This window comes from Somniosus microcephalus, chromosome 22 (genome assembly GCF_052327205.1).
Source record: "Somniosus microcephalus isolate GS21.2 chromosome 22, FLI_Smic_1.0, whole genome shotgun sequence".
Lineage (NCBI taxonomy): Eukaryota > Metazoa > Chordata > Chondrichthyes > Squaliformes > Somniosidae > Somniosus > Somniosus microcephalus.
Window position 1 is genome coordinate 51,313,093 of NC_141008.1, and position 24,082 is coordinate 51,337,174.

The following is a 24,082-nucleotide window of genomic DNA, read 5'->3' on the forward strand; positions in this document are numbered from 1 at the left end:
GGCGGCAGTGGACTGGCACGGGTGATAGAAGGGCAGGAGGAACAGCACCAGGAGGTCAGATTGTCTTGGGTTTATAGCATGCACGGGTTTGTGATTATTAGCGTGTGGGGGCCTTGGACTGTTTACAGTTTGTGATTATTAGCGTGTGGGGGCCTTGGACTGTTTACATAGGGTGGGGCGGGCTTGGGTTTTTACTGTTGTGGCATTTGGATTTTAATACACGGGGGAAGCTTGGATTGTGCAGCGGTTTGCTCAATAAATATTTGATTAGAAACGAAAGCAATTATGTTGGACATGAAATTTCATCGTAATTCTACCCAACTCCAAAGCTTTTTAATTCTAATCAGCCACTCAATGGTTGTGCTAAAGTAGATTCGGCCCCAACGGTTGGACACTTGTAACTTACATCATATGGGATACTGCATTCTGGGAGTCACTAAGCCTGCCTGACTGTGGGACTTAAAATAGCTTTAGCACAGATAAGTTATAAACTGTAGGATGATTTAGAATCAACTATATGTATTTTTCAAGTCCGCTCGTAGTTGGGCTCAGTAATTTACTAAACTGGTTCCTCCCCAGTCATCATCAGCACTTGTTTTTTTTTAAAAGCAAGGACTGCAACCAATTACAAGGCATTAATAAACTTGCAGAATGGGCATATAATTGGCAAATGCATTTCAACAGAGTTAAGTGTGAGGTATTACATTTTGGTAAGAAAAATAAGGAGGTCACATATTACTTGGAAAATAAGCATCTAAATAGGGTAGAGGAGCAAGGGAATATCGGAGTACAAATACACAAATCACTAAAAGCTGCGACGCAGGTCAATAAGGCCATAAAAATAGCAAGCCAAGCACTAGGGTTCATTTCTAGTGGGATAGATTTGAAAAGCAGAGAAGTTATGCTAAACTTGTATCGAACCTTGGTTAGACCACACTCGGAGTACTCTGTACAGTTCTGGTCGCCATATTATAAAAAGGATATAGAGGCACTGGAGAGGATGCAAAAATGATAGACAAGGATGATACCAGAACTGCAAGGTTATACCCATCAGGAAAGGATGAACAGACTGGGTCTCTCTTCTCTTGAAAAGATAAGGCTGAGGGGTGACCTAATACTTCTACAACTAATATTTATATAGCGCCTTTAATGTCCCAAGCCGCTTCACAGGAGCGTTTTGACGAAGGGTCCTCGACCCGAAACGTTGACTCTGTTTCTCTATCCTCGATGCTGCCTGACCTGCTGAGTGTTTCCAGCATTTTCTGTTGTTATCAAACAAAACTTGACACCGAGCCACATAAGGAGATATTAGGGCAGATGGAGGTAGGTTTTAAGGAGCATCTTAAAAGGAGGGAGAGAGGTAGAGAGGCGGAGATGTTTTAGGGAGGGAATTCCAGAGCTTAGGGCCTTGGCAGCTGATAGAGGTATTTAAAATGATGAAAGGTTTTGATAGAGTAGACCCAGAGAGAGCGTTTCCACTTGTGAGGAAGAGCAAAACGAGAGGCCATCAATATAAGATAGCCACCAAGAAATCAAATAGGGAATTCAGAAGAAACTTCTTTAACCAAAGAGTGGTGAGAATGTGGAACAATGGCCATGTGCAGTAGAGAAACTCCAGGTAATCCCTTCATAAAATGGGTCTGATCACAATTTATGGAACGGAATTCCCTGTTCCACCATTTCTCAGCACGCCTCGTCCAACAACGGAAAGCTTGCGTTCAACTTGATCAGTTAAATGCTAAATCCTTCCAGAATACAACTGCAAAATGAAAACCGAGTACGGTCACATTGTCCAGACAGGATGAAAATGTTACCGTGGCTTTACCCATGACATTCATCAAAGTCGGAGGGACTAGTGATATTAACTGTGATCTTACTGGGACAGAATGTATCTGGTACGAGTGATAATACAATTGGATCCTAAAAAAAATCCCAACGAGCTTTCATATTTGCTTCAGTAAAATGTAAAACCTGCTTTTCAAAAATTGTTAGTTTTCAAATGCACTCCCACTAGCCTTAATTTTAGTAGCTGCCCTTGAATAATGGACATTAATGAAAACAAGCAATCAAAAAGGAAACACATAAAACAAGAACAACCTTCTATCCCTATTTCACATAAAGCATTAAAAAAAAGTCAAACAGGAAGCGGGTTCAAGTGCAGTGGTTATGTTACTGGACTAATCGGCCTGGACTAATCATCTAGAGGGAAAATCCCACTGTGACAGTTTCAGAATTTTAATTCAGTTTTTTTAAAAATGTGGATTAAAAAAAAACTAGCATAGTAAAAGCTGTCAAATTGTCGTTAAAAACCCAACTGGTTCACTCATGTCCTTTAGGGGAGGAAACCTGCCGCCCTTACCGGGTTTGGTTTACACGTGACTGCAGACCCACACCAATGTGGATGGCTCTTAACTGCCCTATGAAGTGGCCTAGCAAGCCATTCGGCTGTAACAAACTACAGCGGTTCAAGAAGGCCCACCACCTTCTTTGGGCAACTAGGGTGGGCAATAAATGCCTTGCCAGGGACACCCACATCCCATGAATGAACTCAAAAAAAGTTGGTATTCAGCGGAGTGACCTCTTTCTGCCCTAATGGTGCGGCATCATTTTCACGGTCAGATTCAGCCCCATTTATAGAATCTTCTGAGGAATGCTGACAAAGGAGAAGGACAGAGATTACAGATAGAGAAATCATCTCCGCTTCATCACCGAGTCCTAAAACAGGAGCTTGCAAGGAACCATAAAGCAGGTCCAGGTGGAGTTTAATCATAATTAAAATCCAAAGAAAAAAGACTTGGGAAGAAGGGAGAAGGAGGAAAGAAACACTTCTGAAACACCACTTTCCCGACTAAGCTCAGAAATTCCTCCCTCCCACTTCAAAAGCAATCAAGGGAAAGCACCAGGAAATCAATCGAATATCATCCAGCATGATTATCCGTGTACCACTAGTCAAAACAGCACTGCAGCCAGAATGATACAATGGCCTGTTTCTGTGCTGTAAATACTTTGTAAGTTTCAACATTTCTCCATAACCTTCAAGCCAGGTTACTGCCAGATATGGATTGGTTCAGATTTAATGAAATTACTAAATGCACCATTAGCTAGTTTTGGTGGGGGTTGAGGGGAAAGATAAAATAATTGGCTTCAGTAATTCTTTGAGTCCCTTAGATCAGATAATCTATTGTATAGTTAGTTCTTAAACATGGTCATTTTGTATAAGTTTAAGAGATTACATGCCCAAAATAATTTTTAAAAACAAATGAAGCATCATTCGTGCTCTTGCTGAATTACAGTTTTCACAAGGAATGGCTTACATTGGCACAAAATTTTTGCCAGTTCAGATTCATGACGCAGTGTCTTAGCACCCCAGTAATGTTGGCTGCATTCCACGATCCTCACCAATTATCCACTAGATTGTCGCTTCCCTTTTCTGCTTCTGTCTTTCCTCAATCCACACATAGACGCTTTGCTCCTAGGTTTCTGCCAATACTATGCTTAAAGCAGCTCCGAGAAGGCATACATATACCTCCCTCCCATCCCATGCCTTCAGCTTTTCTTCTCTGTGGAAGTAATCTTGTTCATCTTGCTGACAGACTAGCTTAAGACAGGGACGAGATGAAAAAGTCCAGGATGATTCAACCTACATACTATAACTCGATACTATACAACACATTGCATTAGTGTGCAAGTGCACTGCTTAGCCTACAATTTATTTTATCTTCACTGTCAAACGTTGTCCTTTTTCTTTGTCTCCCTGCAGCAAGTCATGCTAGGATACAGCTGCAAGAGCACTAGCCACTCTCGAGAACCTGGACCAAGTTGTCATTACTGCATGAGCATCAGCAGGCTATTCAACTATGTGTATGCATGCCCATTTCGGAGGAGAAAGAAGGGGCAGGCGATTTTGTTCTCATTCAACACGTATTTCCCAACTTGGATTAGTTAATAGCAATCAGGAGTGGGCCCTCCCTAAACAAGGGGCGCTATGTCCAATCAGAACGTCCCTAATTCTGTCCTGACAGTTAACTCGGCACAAGAGAGGGTTCAAATTTAGGATTTTCTTGATCTGCACGGTTGAGGCATTTGCTACAGATACTCAGTGAGCAACCAAGTGTATCTCAAAACTTTTCTTACGAATAGAATTGAAGCGCTTCAAAACTACTATGGATACATTAAAAACCATCAGCCCATAAACCAAATTAAGACCTGCTTGTCTGTAGAAAACATAAGAAAAATAGCATTAGACACACATTAGGGAAATAATGATTAAAATGGTTCATTGCAAACACTTACTCTGAGACAGATGAAAGTGCATGTTCTTGGTTGCTCGCTGCAGTGTACTCCTCCCTGTATTTATCTAATGGCAGCTGTGGTGGTTCAAACTCAGATTCCTTCTGAGCGGGCAGTCGGTAACATTGCCACGTGACATCAGGCCCGTCATCTTCAAACTGCACCACACTGCTGCTGTAGGTTGTAGGCTCCATCACCTCTGGAAAACCCAATGGGAAAGCCTGGGTGGGAAGAGTCTCCATCCTGTCCTCGACAGCTTTGGCTGGAAGTAGTGGATCTGGTGCAGGCATCTGGCAGAATGGCTGACTTTGAGGAGTCAATGGGTTTTTGAATGCCTCCCCCACATCCTCGCCCCTCTCGCACGGATGAGGGCTAAGCGGTGGTGGCGGCGGCGAGTTTGCTATCTCCGGCATGTGTAACTGTGAGGTTTTTGAAGAGCTAACAAGGTCATTGGGCCTCGTGTTTGGATACCTCCCTCTGCTGTCCTGCGGCCTGATTCCGAGTCTGTGATTAGCCGAGTCCGGCTCCATTGCAACATCATCACACACTGAATTGCGGTGATGAAAAGGAGTTAGTGGTCGCTTCTGTTGTTTTTCCCCTTTTTCCTGCTTGTCGTTCATTTTGTGCTTGAGTGCTGTCGGCTGTTGTGGGCCAGGAGGCTGAGACTGTCCTTGCATACCAGTGCCTCTTTTGTTTTTATGCCTGCAAAAATATTTGCAAGATTATAACAGTAAAGGTCAGGTTAAGCATTTTGTTTTTATAAAAATGCATGTTAAAATATAACATTATGTGCACTTGAGTTCACATCAAGGTGACTGAAGATATTTGAGATAATGAGGGACAGGATTACTGTTCTAGTGAATGAAGCCTTTTCACCTTTTGTCATCAAAAGCTCTCAGATCAGGTGATATTACATAGATCAGAAATGTAGGACTGCTTACTGCGGACTTGATGAGATACCCAAACCCAGAATGCCAGACTACCACTACATAGAAACATAGAAGATAGGAGCAGGAGTAGGCCATTTGGCCCCTCGAGCCTGCTCCGCCATTCAATGCGATCATGGCTGATCATCCAATTTCAGTACCCGGTCCCTGCTTTCTCCCCATACCCCTGGATCCCTTTAGCCTTAAGAAATATATCCAACTCCTTCTTGAATATATTTAATGAATTGGCTTCTACTGCCTTCTGTGGTAGATAATTCCACAGGTTCACCACTCTCTGGGTGAAGAAATTCCTCCTCATTTCTGTCCTAAATGGCCTACCCCTTATCCTTAGACTGTGACCCCTGGTTCTGGACTCCCCGACCATCGGGAACATCCTTCCTGCAAGTAGTCTGTCCAGTCCTGTCAGAATTTTATAAGTTTCAATGAGATCCCCTCTCATTCTTCTGAACTCCAGCGAGTACAAGCCCAATCGTCCCAATCTCTCCTCATAGGTCACTCCTGCCATCCCAGGTATCAGCCTGCTGAATCTTCGCTGAACTCCTTCTATGGCAAGAACATCCCTCCTCAGATAAGGCGACCAAAATTGCACACAATACTCAAGATGTGGTCTCACCAAGGCCCTGTACAACTGCAGCAAGACATCCTTGTTCCTGTACTCAAACCCTCTCGCTATGAAGGCCAACATACCATTTGCCTTCTTAACCTCCTGCTGCACCTGCATGCTTACCTTCAGCGGCTGGTGCACAAGGACACCCAGGTCTCGTTGCACTTCTCCTTCTCCCAATCTATTGCCATTCAGATAATAATCTGCCTTCCTGTTTTTGCCACCAAAGTGGATAACCTCACATTTATCCACGTTATATTGCATCGGTCATGCTTCTGCCCAATCACCCAACCTGTCCAAATCATCCTGGAGTTTCTCGGCATCCTCCTCACAGCACACACGCCCATCCAGCTTTGTGTCGTCTGCAAATTTGGAGATATTACATCTAGTTCCTTTGTCTAGATCATTAATATATATTGTGAATAGCTGGGGTCCAAGGACCGATCCCTGCAGTACCCCACTAGTCACTGCCTGCCACTCGGAAAAAGACCCGTTTATTCCAACTCTTTGCTTTCTGTCTGCCAACCAGTTCTCTATCCAAGTCAATACCTTGCCCCCAATCCCATGTGCCTTAACTTTACACGCTAATCTCTTACGTGGGACCTTATCAAAAGCCTTCTGAAAGTCCAAATACACCACATCCACTGGTTCTCCCTTATCTATTTTACCAGTTACATCCTCAAAAAATTCCAGTAGATTAGTCAAGCATGATTTACCTTTTGTAAATCCATGTTGACTTTGTCCGATCCCGTCACTGTTTTCCAAGTGCTCTGCTATTACGTCTTTTATAATGGACTCTAGCATTTTCCCCACTACCGATGTCAGGCTTACTGGTCTGTAATTCCCCATTTTCTCTCTACCACCTTTTTTGAATAGTGGGGTAACATCAGCTACCCTCCAATCCATGGGTACTGTTCCAGATTCCATCGAATGTTGGAAGATGATCAGCAATGCATCTACTATTTCTAGGGCCACTTCCTTAAGTACCCTAGGATGTAGATTATCAGGCCCTGGGGATTTATCCGCCTTCAATCCCATCAATTTCCCTAACACCATTTCCCTACAAATACTGATTTCTTTCAGCTCCTCCCTTTCATCAGACCCTATGTTCCCCGACATCTCTGGGAGGTTATTTGTGTCCCCCTTTGTGAAGACAGAACCAAAATATGTATTTAATTGGTCTGCCATTGCTTTGTTCCCCATTATAAATTCCCCTGATTCTGACTGCAATGGACCCACGCTTGACTTCGCCAATCTTTTTCTCTTCACATATCTATAAAAGCTTTTACAGTCAGTTTTTATGTTCCCTGCAAGCTTACTCTCATATTCAATTTTCCCCTTCTTAATTAATCCCTTTGCCCTCCTTTGTTGAATCCTAAACTGCTCCCAATCCTCTGGATTACTGCTTTTTCTGGCCAATTTATATGTCCTCTCCTTGGATCTTATGCTATCCCTAATTTCCCTTGTTAGCCACGGTTGAGTCACCTTTTTTGTTTTATTTTTATGCCAAACTGGGATGAACAAATTCTGTAGTTCATCCATGCGGTCTTTGAATGTTTGCCATTGCCTATCAACCGTCAACCCTTTGAGTGACATTCCCCAATCAATCCTACCCAACTCGCTCCTCAGACCATCGTAGTTTCCTTTATTTAAATTGAGGACCCTAGTCTCCGAGTCAACTACTTCATTCTCCATCTTAATGAAGAATTCGATCATATTATGATCGCTCCGACCCAAGGGGCCTCTTACAACAAGATTGCTAATTAATCCTTTCTCGTTACATAATACCCAGTCTAAGATGGCCTGATCTCTGGTTGGTTCCTCGACATATTGGTCCAGGAAACCATCTCGTAAACACTCCAGGAATTCCTCCTCCACAGTAGTGTTGCTAATTTGGTTAGCCCAATCTATATGTAGATTAAAGTCACCCATGATGACTGCTGTGCCCTTATTGCACGCTTTTCTAATTTCCCTTTTAATGCCATCCCCAACCTCCGCATTACTGTTTGGAGGTCTATATACCACTCCCACTAACATTTCCATGGCCAGCTTCAACTCTCCATAAACCAGCTCATGCAAAACTCTGCTGACCACATCCTATTCCACACCAAATCCCACTCATTAATCACTCCTGTCCTTGCTGACCTACACTGTCTCCTGGTCCCCTGTGGTTCCAATTTTAAAATGGTCATCCTCATCCTTCATGGTCTTGCCCCTCCCGATCTCCAGCTCTATAAACCGTTTCATCCGTTTTTCTTTGTGGGCTGAAAGGTTTTTGGGTAGCAAATTATTGTGGCAAAATACTGCTTAATTTTACAACAAAAACAATCTACATCATTTACTACAGCAGTTCAAGCAGCAGGAGACCTCTCACATAAATCATCTAAGATACAGAGGATTACAAAACTTAGAGATGCTAGATAGCAATAAACTTCAGACTTCTGGATGCGATTAATCATGCTCCCTGATGCACAGAAGTTTTAATAGTATTCTCCTTGGAAAAGAGAGGATGACTGAAAATTAGCATGGAGAAAAAAAGTGTCACAGGACTTAATTTATATTTGTTTGCCAATTTTTGATCCTCATCGCTGTCCAAGTTTGAGAAATATTGCCAATACCCTACTGAGCTGAAAGTACAATCATAACAGACTTGTTAGCAAAATTAAAGCCCATGGGATTAAAGGGACATTGGCAGCATGGATCCAAAATTGGCTAAGGGACAGAAAACAGAGAGTAGTGGTGACGGTTGTTTTTCAGACTGGAGAAGTATACAGTGGTTTCCCCCAGGGGTCGGTATTGGGACCACTGCTTTTTTTGATATATATTAATGACCTGGTCTTGGGTATACAGGGCATAATTTCAAAGTTTGCAGATGATACGAAACTCGGAAATATAGTAAACAATGAGGAGGATAGTAACAGACTTCAGGAGGACATAGACAGACTGGTGAAATGGGCAGACATATGGCAGATGAAATTTAACGCAGAGAAGTGTGAAGTGATACATTTTGGTAGGAAGAATGAGGAGAGGCAATATGAGCTAAATAGTACAATTTTAAAGGGGGTGATAGACCTGGGGGTGTATGTACACAAATCTTTGAAGGCGGCGGGACGAATTTGAGAAGGTTGTTAAAAAAGCATATGGGATCCTTGGCTTTATAAATAGAAGGAATATAGTACAAAAGCAAGGAAGTTGTGCTAAATCTTTATAAAACACTGGTTAGGCCTCAGCTGGAGTATTGTGTTCAATTCTGAGCAACACACTTTAGAAAGGATATCAATGCCTTAGAGAGGGTGCAGAAGAGATTTACTAGAATAGTACCTGGGATGAGGGACTTCAGTTATGTGGAGATACTGGAGAAGCTGGAACTGTTCTCCTTAGATCAGAGAAGGTTAAGAGGAGATTTGATAGAGGTATTCAAAATCATGAACGTTTTAATAGAGTAAATAAAGAGAAACTGTTTCGAGTGGCAGAAGTGTCAGTAACCAAAAGAACCAGGTGACATGACAAAACTTTTTTTTTTTTTTACGCAGCCAGTTGTTGGGATCGGGAATGCGCTGCCTGAAAGGGTGGTGGAAGCAGATTCAATAGTAACATTCCAAAGAGAATGGGATAAATACTTGAAAAGGAAAAATTTACAGAGCTATAGGGAAAGAGCAGAGGGGTAGGACTAATGAGACAGCTCTACCAAAGAGCCGGCACAGGCACAATGGGCCAAATGGCCTCCTCTGTGCTGTAGCATTCTACGATAACAGGTTCATGCATTAACATCTTTATCTATTATTAAAAGTTTCGGGTTTGTAAGAATGTAGATACATGAACATATGCATGCTTTTCACCATCCATTCTATCTCCCAATGCCCCACATTGGTTCACCCTCAAGCCAGATTAATTATTTCTCCCCTCTACTTAACTTTCCCTCCCCCAATAATGTTGTTCCTTCACACTCCAGCAAAACGAAAGCAACAAACAGAAAAATAGAGGAAAGGCACGAAGAGAATCAAAAAATTGAAGGCAAAAGGGAACTTTTGTGGATAAATAGCTAGCTGCCACTCCTCTACTCCCTCTAAACACAAGGCTTCGCCCCCCTCTCAGCCTGAGGGACCCCATTAGCCCAGGGCCTCATTTGTCCATACATGTTACAGCAGTTCTCATATCCTCCAATCCAGTACCTACTGGCTGGCATCTTGCTGTATGCTTTGGCTTTTTAAAAAGGCAAGAGGTACCAATTAAGTAAAATCAGAAAAGCAGTAAGTGGCAGGTACAGAGAAACTGAAAAATATACAGAGGGAAGAGGGAAACAAAGACAGGCAAGAAGAAAAAAAAATACACGAACGGAAACAAATTAATCTGACAGTTTTGTTCATGAGCAACGGCACAGGAAATCAACTAATGTTGAATTGCATTTAAAATGCTCAAATGAATAGATAACATCTCTAGCAGTAGTGGCAGGATTGTTGTTCTCAACATACTTTTGACCATTTGTTGCTATCCAAAGTTCAGTTCCCTTTCAGCTGCCGTGACAGTTTCCCATTCCCCAGCCTTGCCTGCAACCCCATTGCCAATTTGGATTACATAGGATATACAGCACAGAAACAGGCCATTCGGCCCAACCAGTCCATGCCGGCGTTTATGCTCCACTTGAGCCTCCTCCCGTCTTTCCTCATCTAACTTGAATGGAAATAACTAAATATATCAAAGTTGTCACCAAAAGTTTAACTTAAAAAAAAAAAGGTTGAGATCTCGTTGGCTTGATCCTAACTTTGCTAAGCTCAGCAGCGGTATCGGTCAATAGCTGGGGAAAGCTCAACCATCCTGGATAAACCTGCAACTCAATATAGCAGCAACCCCAGGCCAAAGTGGCAACTGCTGCGGCCTTTTTAATTCCCATTTTAAAAAGTAGTTTTGTCCGTAAGCAGCACAGCAGGGGTCAACTGTTTATAATAAAAACAGAAGATACTCAAAACACACAGTCGGCCAGCATCTGAAAAAGAGATTTGGATTATCAGAACTTAGAGAACTTGACTTCGGAAGGATCCCATCCAACATGTTACGGTATCTTTCCTCTTAGCGGACGTGCTGTGCATTTCCATTACTTTAGATTTTCCACATCAAGTGTTTTACTTTTTAACCTATTTTTTAAACCACAAAAACTACTTATTAGAAAGTATCAGTAACCTTGAGACATAATGTTCCTATCTTGATTTAAAACAAAATTAAAATATTTAAAAAATATTCCTGTACCTCGAACAGTTGCAATTCATTCTATGCGTAGCTTCAACAAAATCCCAAGATGTCTCTTTGCCAGTTGCATCGTCTTCACAACCATTCACAGTGGAATACTTTCGCCTGGAAGTGATCACATTTGAAATAAGTTTGGTTTTGATCAATGTTAATGCCAAAGTTTTTACCCAAACCCATCTCAAAACAACTCTGACCACCACAACGTGCCGATGAACCAGCCTGAGTAGCAGCTCTGGGGCTGTCAGAACCCAGACAACCAGCTACAAGCTGGGAAATCTTCATCCCCACCTTATATTGTGGCTTCCTGGGTTGGGTGGCTCAGAACAGCTCTCAATCCAGTAGTGGGTAATATCAGCAGAGTAACTTATGCTATTTAATCACAGTAGAACTGGTCTGTTTGGCTCACTTCTGTGACATCAACACCATAATAAGGTCCCTTCACTTCCTTTAGCCCAGCACCTTCACTCCACGTAACACTCAAAGATGACCATTAATAGAGTTACCAAATGTTAAAGGCTAGGTTTCAAAACCATATCTCCCCATCTCTGGAGCAGGAGATTAATGCAAGATTTTTAAAAATCCATTATACCCTATAGTAAACAAATGAAGAGAACAAGTTTTCACAGTGACCTGCCAGAAAGTGACATGCTCAGAAGCACTCCCGCCGTTTTCAATAGGAAGCAGGAATAGTATTCAAATGTATTTTATGACCCAATACAATAGTAACAACACTTCCTTGACAACCAATATTTAAAAGTGCAACAGCTAACAAATAAAAGGCAGTACAAAGGATAATTCATCCATATTAAGAAAAATCTTGGACACAAACATCCAGAAATTTTGACCTTAAAATCTGCTTCAAAAGATAAATGATAATTAGAGATAAAATTAAACACTTTGTTTTGGGAGTTTTTAGCTGCCCTTCCTTTCAACTTGGTACCCAAGGGGTTTATAAATTACAAAGGACAATCACAAGACTTTGTACATGGGGCAAACAGCAATCATCTACAGACCCAGTTTACAGACTCCTCTTTTTCCAGGGCGGTCTCTATAAATTAGGAATTTCATTATAAATGCATTTCCCCCCCACCCCAAACAAACAACAAAAGTACAGCAGGTGGTGCATCCTACAGGACTACTAGCATTAAATCCTAAGGAACAGTGGGATGTAAGTATGATCCCCACCAATTAGTTTCAGCAGTGGTTCAAGGAGTACAGAGACCTGGAGCAAGCTCACCTGCACTCTATATGCAAAACTCAGAGGCCAGAGGAGATTTTTTTTTTTTAAATATACAAACAGTGACTAAGTATTTCCCAATCCTAAGATGGCCCATTCTCAACTCTTTCAATCAAGACATTTTTACAGACGGATTTATTCCAAGGTGGAATTACTTCACCCAAGATGGTTCTCGCTCTGCTCTTTTAAAATCTTAAAACCGGTAACCCTAGCAAAGAACAGATGAAAGTTATCCAGTTAAGCAGACAAGCTCAAATGTCAATTCACACTCAAGGTTTCAACTCTGGAACCCCTGGGCTGGAAGTCCAACGAGGAAATAACCTGCGCATCGTACAACTGTAATAGCACAATTCATCAACCCTCTTCCTGAGCACTGAACATGTCGTCAGTGGAAGAAACAGGCCAATGTTTGTGGTTCCAAAAAGGTATTTTATACTGGCAACCCAAAGAGTCTATAAAAAATAAACAGGAGCGACAACTAACCAGCAACTAAAAAAAATGAAGTGACCTAAACAGAACTCGGGCATCAACAGACACATACATTTTCTGGTGCTCACTTGCAGGCCAAAATTCACAATGATTTCAAACCAGGATGCCTTGCCTGCCTTCTCAACAGTAATGTGATATAGCATCAATAAAAGTGGAAAGGATAATAAATGCATTCAAAATATATATACACAGTAATTCTGTCAGATTGAAGACAGAAATAAAATCAACTATATTCTGATTGCCTCACTCGATTTTGAAAACAAATTTAAATACATTGAAGGTTCTCAACTATTCATTTAACATAAAACACATGGAATATCTAAGCACCATAATTAAATGCATCAGTGCTGGCACTGGGATTTCAGTAAAGCATAAATGGGGAGCATGTGAAATTTTTGTACAATGTCCACTTGAACTGTGATGAACACCCAGCAGTTTGTCTGGAGTGCATTTTAAACTATCACACATTAGAGTGAAGTACTGGTAGTTACAGGTCTGCCACTGGCAATGGTACTTGTGGCAGCAATTTGAGGTGATATTAACAAAGCACACAAATGTGTTGACACAACATTAAAGGGTACTGGCACAAGTATTATTTTTCCCCTCCACAGTAGCAACACGGTGAAGGCCTTTGGGGGATATGTTCCCTTTGCACAGACCAACAACAACTTCCATAGTGCATTTAGGAAATATATTACTTAACATTACTATGACTTAACTATTGAGCATCAAGAATTTAGTGTAATTTTTTTAAAAGTTTTCAAATTGTAATTTTGAAAACAAATTATTTACAAAATGAAACCAAGTATCACCTATATTTTCTTATTCACCTAAATAAGAAAAGCATTCTATTGTATCCAGGCCTTCCTTAACACAAAGGCCACATGCTCCCAGTTACACACATTCCCCATCCTGCTGAGCTTATACTCTATGCACCCCCCATGCAACCCCTGGCCTAGCACCATCAGTTGTCAGAAACCAGTGCTGTTATTACTCCTGCTCCATACAAGTGAGTGACTATTCGGAGATGGGACTATTATCCCAGCCTCCACAAGAAGGGAAGGAGGAAATAAAAACAAACTTTTTTTTAGGCTAGTATGGAATCATAATATTAACATATAGTTATAGTATTTTGATCTGAGCTGTGGATGCTGATATTGCCCCATTAGCATTTCTTTTCTTTCTGTTGAGAGCAAAGATTGGGTGTGGGGTGGGGTGTGTGAGAGAAACAGAGAGAAATCTAAGACTGCTCACCGCCCCACTCCCTTCAATTTCTTGCCCCAAAGTTGCTAAAATACCATATGTACTTTGTTCATGAAGTACTTACTTTTTATGGGTTCTGTCGAGATTGCACTCCTGCCAGACCTTCTCCACCACCTGATTGGCTAATTTTCTAGGAATTTTCCCACCGTGCCCAGAATTCTCCATATTAAACCCCTCGGGCATTGAAATAAGCTTTGCCCACTTCTGGGTGGATTGAATTTCAGCTAGAAGGAAAGTAAAATTGCAATTAGCAAACTTTTAAAAGTTTCACTTAATGGTTAAGCTACAGCAATATACATGAAACACATAAAACGAACACAAAACTTGTTCTTAGTATGAGCCCTGACCGAGAGATGGGTTCATGTTTGGTGTGACCAAGTTGAAGGCAGAATCTGGCACACACACACATACGCTAATATCTTTAAAACTACCATGTAGAAATGATAACACAAGTCCTGGGTTCAATCTTAGTCTGTGCTGAGTTGGTGACCTCAGCTAGGACAGCAGTTAGAGTGCACATCTGGAAGCAGGGAGTAAAAATCAACCAGAGTATCCACTCTCATTACTACCCAAAGACTCTTATTCAAAGTTTACATATATGGAGAACAGGGAGGAAAGAATCAGTGGATTTGATGGCCACCACAGTTGAATAGTCTGCTGATGTGTATTGTCTAGGCTCACACAAGAATGGGAGGTGAGAGGGGGGAAACACCATGGCCTAGAAATTCAGTGGGCTGCGCCACCCATTAGCGCCTTAAGAGGGCGCTAAGTGGGTCAGAAGCCACTGGCCACGCCTCCCGCTAAATTTAGCGGGACGCTAATGGCGGCGCTACCGATGACATCATCGGTGTGCGCAGCGCCCCGCTACCGCCCCGAGTGCGATATTTAGTTGCGCCCCCTGCTTGAACGCCGGACGCTATTTGCGCACGGTTCAGGGGGCCTACCTGCGGCAGTAGCGGCGCTAATTAAAGGAGGTGCGGGGTGGCCATTTTTTTTGCTGCCCACCTGCCAGCACCTCTCCGCACTGCCGTCCCCGGCCTCCTGAGCCCCCCCCCCCCCCCGCGGAGTGCCGACTGCATTCCAAGAGCCCAGCACTTCTCCTCGGTGCCGGGCTCTTTTGCCAGCACGCGCGATCCTCGATCGCGCTGCACAAGGCCCCTCCCCTTTAAGAAGGGGAAGGCCTGCAGTACCGCAGCGCGCCGTGCCGCACGTTGCGCAGCGATATTCCGCTGCAGCGCCCCAAGGAGGATGCGGGGCGCCTCCAGTAGCGCCGCCCTTCCCTCTGGGGTGCGCAAAGTGACTTTCCGGCGGGCGGCCGCGACTACTTCCGAGGCGCTACTTTTGGCGCCCTGGCAAGGCTGACGCCCCAAACGGGGCGCTACTGAATTTCTAGGCCCATGTCTTTGATGAAGTACCGAAGAGTGATGATGAAAGTAGTGCAGCAGATGTTGTATATATGAACTTTCAAAAGGCATTTGATAAGGTACCACATAATAGACTTATTTGGAAAATAGAAGCACACGGTATTAAAGGGACAGTGGTAACTTGGGTACGTAATTGGCTAAGGGACAGGAGGCAGAGAGTAGTGGTGAACAGATGTTTTTCTGACTGGCGAGAAGCATCAGTGGGGTCCCCCCAAGGGTCAGTATTCAGATCATTGCTTTTCTTGTTCTATATAAATGACCTGTACAATTTCAAAGTTTGCAGATGATACAAAACTTGGCACCATAGTAAATAGTAGCAGGATAGTAGCAGACTTCAGGAGGACATAGACAGACTGGTGAAATGGTCAGACACATGGCAGATGCAATTTAATGCAGATAAGTGATGCACTTTGGGAGAAACAACATGGCGAGGCAGTATAATATAAATGGTACTATTTTGAGGGGGTGCAAGAGCAGAGGGACCATGGGGTGCATATTCACAATCCTTGAAGGTGGTAGCAGAAGTTGATAAGGCAGTTAAGAAAGCAAATGGGATACTTGACTTTGCAAATAGGGGCACTGAATACAAAAGCAAGAAAGTCATGCTAAACCTTTACAAATCACTGGTAAGGCCTCAGCTGGAGTAGTGTACACAATTCTGGGCACCAAACATTAGGAATGATGTTATGGCCTTGGAGAGGGTAGAGGAGGTTTACCAGGATGATGCCAGGGATGAAGGAGTTCAATTATGTGGCAAGATTGGAGATGCTGGGATTGTCCTCCCTGGAACAGAGAAGGTTAAGGGGAGTCCTAATAGACATACTCAAAATTATGAGGGGTTTTGATAGAGCAAGTAGGGAGAAACTGTTTCCTCTGACAACTGGGTCGATCACCAATTCATAGACTTAAAATAATTGGTGAAAGAACTAGAGGGGAAATGAGAAGAAATTATTTCACAGAGGGCTGTTATGATCTGGAACGCACTGCCTGAAATGGTGATGGAATCAGATACCATAGGAACTTTCAAAAGGCAATTGGGCATGTATTTGAAGAGAACAAATTTACAGGGTTATGAGGAGGAAGCTGGGGTGTGGGACTAAACAGCTCTTTGAAAGAGCTTGCACGGGCACGACGGGCCGAATGGCCTCCTTCTGTGCGGTAAGATTCTATAATTCTATGTCAATCATATGACAGGAAAGTAGTTCAATCTCAATAAAAAATGGAGTTGCAAACACTAAGGCCAGAACAGACACAAAACAACATTGTAGCCAGCACACCATTAATAAAAAAAAAAATCACCACCTGAACTATAAAGTAACTAATTGAATTAGGAAATTAATTAATACACAAGCAAAATACTGCAGATGCTGGAAATCTGAAATAAAAACAGAAAATGCTGGAAATGCTCAGCAGGTCAGGCAGCATCTGTAGAGAGAGAAACAGAGTTAATGTTTCAGGTCGATGACCCTTCGTCAGAACTGGAAAAAGTTGGAGATGTAACAGGTTTTTAAGCAAGTGCAGGAGCAGGGAGAGGGGGGAGGGGAGGAAAGAACCAAAGGAAAGGTCTGTGGTAGGGTGGAAGGCAGGAGAGATTAAGAGACAAAAGGGATGATGGTACAAGGGAAAAGGAGATGGTTATGGGACAAGAAACAAAAGATGACTAGATGAAGTGTAAATGGCAATGGCAGAATGATCAACAGCTGCCATGTGAGAGAGAGACAAAAAATGATAAGGGCAGAGGTTATGGTCAGAAATTGTTGAACACGATGTTGAGTCCAGAAGGCTGTAAAATGCCTAATCGAAAGATTAGGTGCTGTTCCTTGAGCTCATGTTGAGCTTCATAACAACATACCATTCATATTACAGGAAACTTTCTGGTATCCGGCACTGACGGGACCGAGCTGGTGCTGTACCATCAAAACTGCCGTAGAAACCAGCGCTAATGTTAAAACATACGGAGCTTTTGAGCTCCGTGTGAATCAACAAACCCTGTTGCTTAGCAACAGCTTCAAAACAGTCCGCCGCAGCTTAAAAGCGTCTCTGTAGCTAAGAAACAGCTTCAGCTAGACCTTGCAGAGCCTGACTGGAAAAAAAAAGCAACGAGAAGTAAAAAAAACTTATAGGAAACGGCTCCTGAATTTTGCCGGTAGATAGAGCTTTTAACCTCTGGTTAAACTAAAGTTTCCTGTACCTGTTTCAGTCTCTTCTGGTGATGTGGGTGGAGTCAATGTCACAGAGGAAATGGCTGGATCCCTCATTGGGGCAGGCACTTGGTGGGCACTTGAGTATGCAGCTGTGCAATGCGAAGTCCCAGTGGAGCTGCTCAAGATGGCAGTGGTAACATCAGGCTGAGGCACCAGCACAAAGCAGGCTGGGTACACCATTCGCACACCAGCTGTAAATTAAATAAAGTAAACAATTAACAATTGCATGCCCCTTTGATATTTGATAAAGATATGGATAAAACTAAATAGTATACATGACATAAAAATAATACCGATTTATTAAAGACAAAATATTATTTCCAACATTAGTCCGAGTCACAAATTTACAACTTGGCCTAGTGCTTTCCTGCATATCCAATTTCTTTCTCAAACAATAAAGTCCATTTAATATCACATGCAATGTAAAACACATAAATGGGTTTCAAGGTAGTAGCATAGCTTAGGCTCTAATCACATCCTTGAACCACTTGTAGTTTACGTCATCTAAACCGTAAAATACACCACAGCTTTGCAATGTACACAAATATTTGTAACAAAAATCACCTCTATGCATCTAACATTTTGAGTCACACTATAGTGAAAGTTATTGAATCTCATGTACTAAAACAAACAAAAAGGGCTGATACAGCCAACCTACAAGGTACAGGAAGAGAAAGCACCTCATCTTCAGTGGTCTCAGCAGGCAAAGGCATATAGAGTACATTAATGACAAGGGAAGCAGACACCAAAATTCAAACCATTTAAGCAGAGCAGTGCTACACGAATCGATTATTTCCCAGACAATTAATTTCTAACATACACTTCCCATACAACTTGCTATGTAGATAAATCAAAAGCACTGTGGTATAAAATAGTGAAACAGAAACACTAGAACACACCATGCACTGTTAATCTCAGTATTCAGAGTCTCTGCTATAGATTGAATTTTTCTCGCTGCTACATTTCATTAAAATGACTGAGAAATTCCTCAATGAAATGGAAGACCCCAGATTCTACCCATGAATTGTTACCTTTACATTTCTCCTAATAATATTCTACTGGCATGGATCAGGGAAATACGTTATGTAACCACTAAAGACATGCTTTTTAATTTAAAAAAATGATTCACCAATTTATTGTTTGGCTTGGAAACATTTTCATTGGCAAAAGAAAAGACATTTGCTTTGTGCTTATTTTATTTTAATGTTTTGACTTTTTGCTGTTATATATTATCAGCTATTTGTAGATATTTCAATCTAAAACAATGTAATGTACAGAAAGCTCCATCAAACCTGCTAAATTGGTTCAACCTTTTCATTTCCACTTACCAACAATGACTTCTACAGCTGCTATTGAGTCATCATCCCAGTCTACCTCCTCCTGTTTGTCGTCTGTGGTTTCCTTTGAGCTGGTCTGTATTGGATAGAATTGCTTCCATTCTTCTATCAGTTTAAGAGTGGGAGGATCAGATAGCTTGAATGACTGACCTGTCAGGGTACCATTTAATCCAAAGGGGCTGAGGATCACTGGAAGAAAAGAACCAAAATACAAGTTGACAAAGACTGAATAAATTGGGGGCTGAACGTTACTGAGTTGGCAAGTTATCCAGTCACCTCCAGGACCCGGTTCTAATTCAGCACAGATTGACGGGATTAAACACTCCTCAGTCGACCGGCTGCAAGTATCCTCCATGGAATAAAAGTAATCTATGTGGAATGAATTTGGGCAATCTCAAAACTAGGTCCAAGCAAGTGTAGGCTCACAGCACAAAATTTCCCTCTACTTTGGCAGGAACTGAGTGTCAAAGAGAGGCAGCACAAGGATGCATGATGTGAGTAATGGAAAAAAAATTAAGTGGTACAACAAAGGGTGCTTTCTGAAGTTTAATTAAGGCACATTGCTGGGTCAAAGTATAGGGAGATTTACTCTGTATCTGGCATGCCAAACCTAACCTGGGAGCACTTGATGCCAGCAGTGGGTGCCCAAAGGGTAAAAATGTTCCACTTCCTGAGGAGGAGGATGCAGCAACAGTGGAAAAATAAAACAAAAAAAATTAGTTGAGAATTGTCACACCACTATCACACACATCCTAGCAGCTGGCTGAAGAGTTGCATTAGTGTAGGCCTAGATGCACATCATCCACGTGCTCAGCAAGAGGGGAAGAATAGAAAGCGAAGTCAATAGGTTTCCATTGGAGCAGAGAAGATCAAAAAGATATATTAAAAGTTTTAATTTTATAAATTATGATGGGTTGTGATTGGTGAATAGGGAAAGACTATATTTCTCTGGTTTGGGAGGCTAGTTTGAGAGTCAGTGATGAGGGATCAACAATTTAAAAGTCACAAAAGAAATTGTGGGTTTGGAGAAATATCTTTAAGTAGAGTTGTTAGAACATGAAATGCCTTGCCACAGGGAGTCGTTCTGACATAGACCAATGCATCTTTATGGGGAATAAAGGCTAAATATTTGAAGCAGGTGATGATACAGGACTGTGGGAAGGACCAGCATAGACACAAGCCAAATGGCCTCCCTCTACGCCGTGAACTTACTATTCACTTAAACAACCTGGTTAAAAAAAAAAACACCATTTTCTAAACCAATTCAAAAACATAAAAACTACATACTATAACTTTACATTTCCCACTCCTCTCTGAAGGTACAGACTCTTGCTCGATGGGTCCCAGCAGCCTTCCAGCCCCTCATTCTGCCATTCTGCACAGGCAACTTATAGACAAGAGAATAAGCTGTTTACTGCTTGTCTGTGTAGGGCATCACAGCCAAGGCGAATCCTGTTCTCAATAGAGACCTGCACGTTCCAGCAGAGATCAGTGGATACCCAGCAGAAGCACGGAAGCCATTTGCAGCACCCCAAATGAGATCAGCTAACTTAGCACAGGCTGCAATCTCCTTGCCTGTCTGGTTTAATAGTACAGCAGGCGCTGCCTTTATCTACAAGGCCATTGGGGGGTTGAAATAGTTACCAATACATTTAGCAAAATCAGTCCCAGCTAAGCATTACTTCTCTCTTCTCTTCTTCTTCCCCCCCCCCCAATATGCCAAAAGAGCCTTTTGACAGTTTTATTTTGCCAGAAGTAAAGCATCCTTTCCCTACCTTGGAAGGGGCTGGAGGATCCCTGGGCAGCAGTAACATGCTCTTCACTCAGACGGTACACTGGCTGGTGCTGGTTTATCTCAACACTGGTACAGACCTTACTATCCCCGTGCAAGAAAAACGTGAAGGAACAGGACAAGTGCTCACTAGAGAAGGGAGAGAAAAGCAATACGGTTATATACCTTAACTGGTGGACTTGGCTGCTATAATAATATACAGAATAAGATCAACAGGAACAAGTCTCATCTATATTCACATTTCCACACACTCGGTTTAGACAGATTCATAATACAATGAGGTGACTAACTGCCGCCCACCTCCCTCCTGCAGCTCTAGGTCTGTATTTACAGCCTGTGCTACTGCCGGGTGTTGACCAGGCTGTGATTCAGCATTAACAGAAAATGCTGGAAACACTCAGCCGGTCAGACAGCATCCATGCGTTGTTATTTCTGATTTCCAGCATCCACAGTATTTTGCTCCGTGATTCAGCATTGTTCCTTCTCCTTGCTTTCTAATAAAAGCAAGAGCCTTGTTAAAATAGGACTGTTGAGCTGGCTTGTTTTACTCTCACTCATGGCAACAAAGATATGCACAATTAAAGTCTTAAGCTGATTTGGGATGGGAGGGTGGGGTGGAAATCACAGAAGCTGACCCATGTGCCACCACTCATCGACACAGTGTGGTGCACTTGAATGCTCTTCAAGGAAAATACTGGTTGCGACTGTGGCAATCGATAATAACAGACAAATGGTCAGGTTGGTTCAAACCCCCAATGCTACTGCTCGGTTGGCATGCTCGAGATGATCTGCAGCCTCCCCAGACACAGTACACAACTAAATACAATTATTTATTGTTTTAAAACGTATTTAACAAGATGGCAATTGAATGCACATGGCAGAGAATCAGTAAAATACAACAAGGAAGCAGTTTGCAGGTAGCCCTCATTAACTGTTCCTCATAACTGATGGGTCTGCTGCTGGCTTGGAGCCAAAACAATATAAAGAAATAGAGCCAGCAATCTTGCGCTCACTGCATTGTCAAGACTTATATTTTATTTAGGACACCATTAGTGAAAAACATTGGTAGATCATTCAATTCTGTTAAAGGATTGAGAGTTAGAGATTTATGATTACTACTACTGTTCGGACAATTGCAGCAATTCTGGAATTCCTACATCCCAATAAAAGTATTTAAGACAAATACCAGCTTATTGCTGCAAGCGAAGTCTTCAAAAATCCAACTGCTTAACAATCCAAACTGTCTTTCATAAATTAAAAATAAAAAGGGCAGGATAACTGAAATTTTAAAATACAATTTTACCATTAGAGAAAGCTCATATTGAAGCACGGTAATCGAATCTGAACAAAATTACTCAAAATACTGGGGGTTTTTTTTGAGTTTGCATTGGGATGGTTAATAGAACAAAGAGACTGTATTATACTTTATTTAACCACAGCACTTGACCCTTTCTCAAAATGTAACAGCAAACAACTGGATGGGTAGGTAATGGTTTGTTTTACTGTTTTGCAGAAGAGATGGAAGGTCTATGCAAACACCTGCCCCACATACCAGACAGTAAATTAATACATTTAAAATAGCATTCAGGAGATGAATGCTTTCCAATCACTTGCTGGAACCATATTCACCAAACTGCACATTTTTAATGAACTTGTTCACAGCTTTATGCCACCAGCCCAGATAAAAATCAGACAGACTAAAAGATGTTACACTGAAGGGTTTGCGGCTCTTACTGTTCAATGAGTTTTAAGTCCCTCACAACCCAAGAACACAAGCTGTCAGAACACATAATCAGTCCATCCATAAAAAGTGAACAGCGTGCACATTCTACTGATCTGGCAATGCACGCTTATAGAAAATGGAAAAATCTAAATTAAAATGCACAAAGATTTCATATAAAAGGTGATTTAGGACAACTTTTAAAAAAATAAAAAAAAATAATCCTTAGTGTAACACAATCAGCAATTTGCTGACATTGTAGCAGAAAACTACTTGAAGTATGCACATGGAGTACTCCACATTAATACATGCCGGAGTACTCCACATTAATACATTCCGGAGTACTCCACATTAATACATTCCGGAGTATTCCACATTAATACATTCCATACAGTTGTGCTGGAATGCGATTTATCCCCATAAATGAAAAACAGAAATGCTTGAAACGCACGAAAAGTGAATCTGCGTCGGAAAAAGAAAAGCAGGTTTCCATTTCAGGTTTTTGGGTTGTAAATACTCATGCTAGCATTTATATTCTTCTGTTTTATCCTTAGTTTTCATAAACTGGTCAAAGTAGATTTCATAGAAGAATCACACAGAGACTCTGGTTGGAGTGGGGTTGATGGGCCATGGCCTTTTCTCACTCCAAGCTTTATGTTCTTATTACTAGTTTCTTTAATATTTGTTGTTTACAGCTTTTTCGAACAAAGTTCCAGACCTAAACATTTACTCCGCTCGTGTACACGACCAATTCATGCACACGCAGAGCAATATTCTTCAATTTGACAAAAGGATAGTAATTTCTTCTCTAGCCCACTATATTTTACTGAAAACTCCCAAGCCCTCTGGCCTTTCACTGAACTGGGTCAAATAGATCCATGTTGCTGGATGAGCAGAAGTATTGACAAGTTGTAAGTGAGTGGAAGTATTGACCAGTGTGAAATCAGTCAAGTACAGTTACGTCGTCACGGTGTAGTGTCTGCTTCCTATGTGTGCAACAATGCAGACAGTTATTGCTACACATCTAGCAACGTGGTGTACCACATCCAGGACAAGAAAGGCCAATGGTTGCTGTTGGGGGGGGGGGGGGAAAACATACAAGTTAAAATCCTCCCCCACACACATCTACAACCAACTACGCCTGCAAAAGCCGTTCATTTTGTTACAAAAAGGGAACCTCAACAAAACAAAATGGGATTCCTAAAATAGCCCTTCCAACTGTTCCAAACAAATCAAAATCAATGACCAGGGCTACAAACATTTTCAAATAAAGTTTTACACTATTTTTTGTTTAAACGATGCATGTTGCTAATCGCTTCCAGGCATACTGGTTCAGTGGAGTTATTGAATTCAATAGTGTAACAGATCTTAACATGTAAAAACAGCGGCATCTGAAGTACGCCATGTTAATGACAAACCTACATTACAACAGTGACTACACTTCAAAAGTACTTCATTGGCTGTAAAGTGTTTTGGGACGTCCTGAAGTCGTGAAAGACGCTATATAAATGCAAGTCTTTCTTTCTCTGCT

General features: G+C 41.8%; 1 protein-coding gene across 2 annotated transcripts in view; it reads right to left on the bottom strand.

Annotated features, from left to right (window-relative positions):
• The window catches only part of med13a (mediator complex subunit 13a), a 140,196-nt gene that overhangs the window by 62,209 nt on the left and 53,905 nt on the right, over positions 1-24,082 (bottom strand). For both annotated transcript variants that reach the window (XR_015073247.1, XM_085964700.1), the window contains exons 5-10: positions 20,815-20,960; positions 19,031-19,228; positions 17,690-17,893; positions 14,139-14,298; positions 11,086-11,190; positions 4,294-4,992 (exon numbers count right to left, since the gene is read on the bottom strand). Coding sequence is in view for 1 of the 2 variants with exons in the window: in XM_085964700.1 (XP_085820826.1) it covers positions 4,294-4,992; positions 11,086-11,190; positions 14,139-14,298; positions 17,690-17,893; positions 19,031-19,228; positions 20,815-20,960 (1,512 nt within the window). In the remaining variant the exon portion in view is untranslated. The remainder of the gene's footprint in view (positions 1-4,293; positions 4,993-11,085; positions 11,191-14,138; positions 14,299-17,689; positions 17,894-19,030; positions 19,229-20,814; positions 20,961-24,082) is intronic.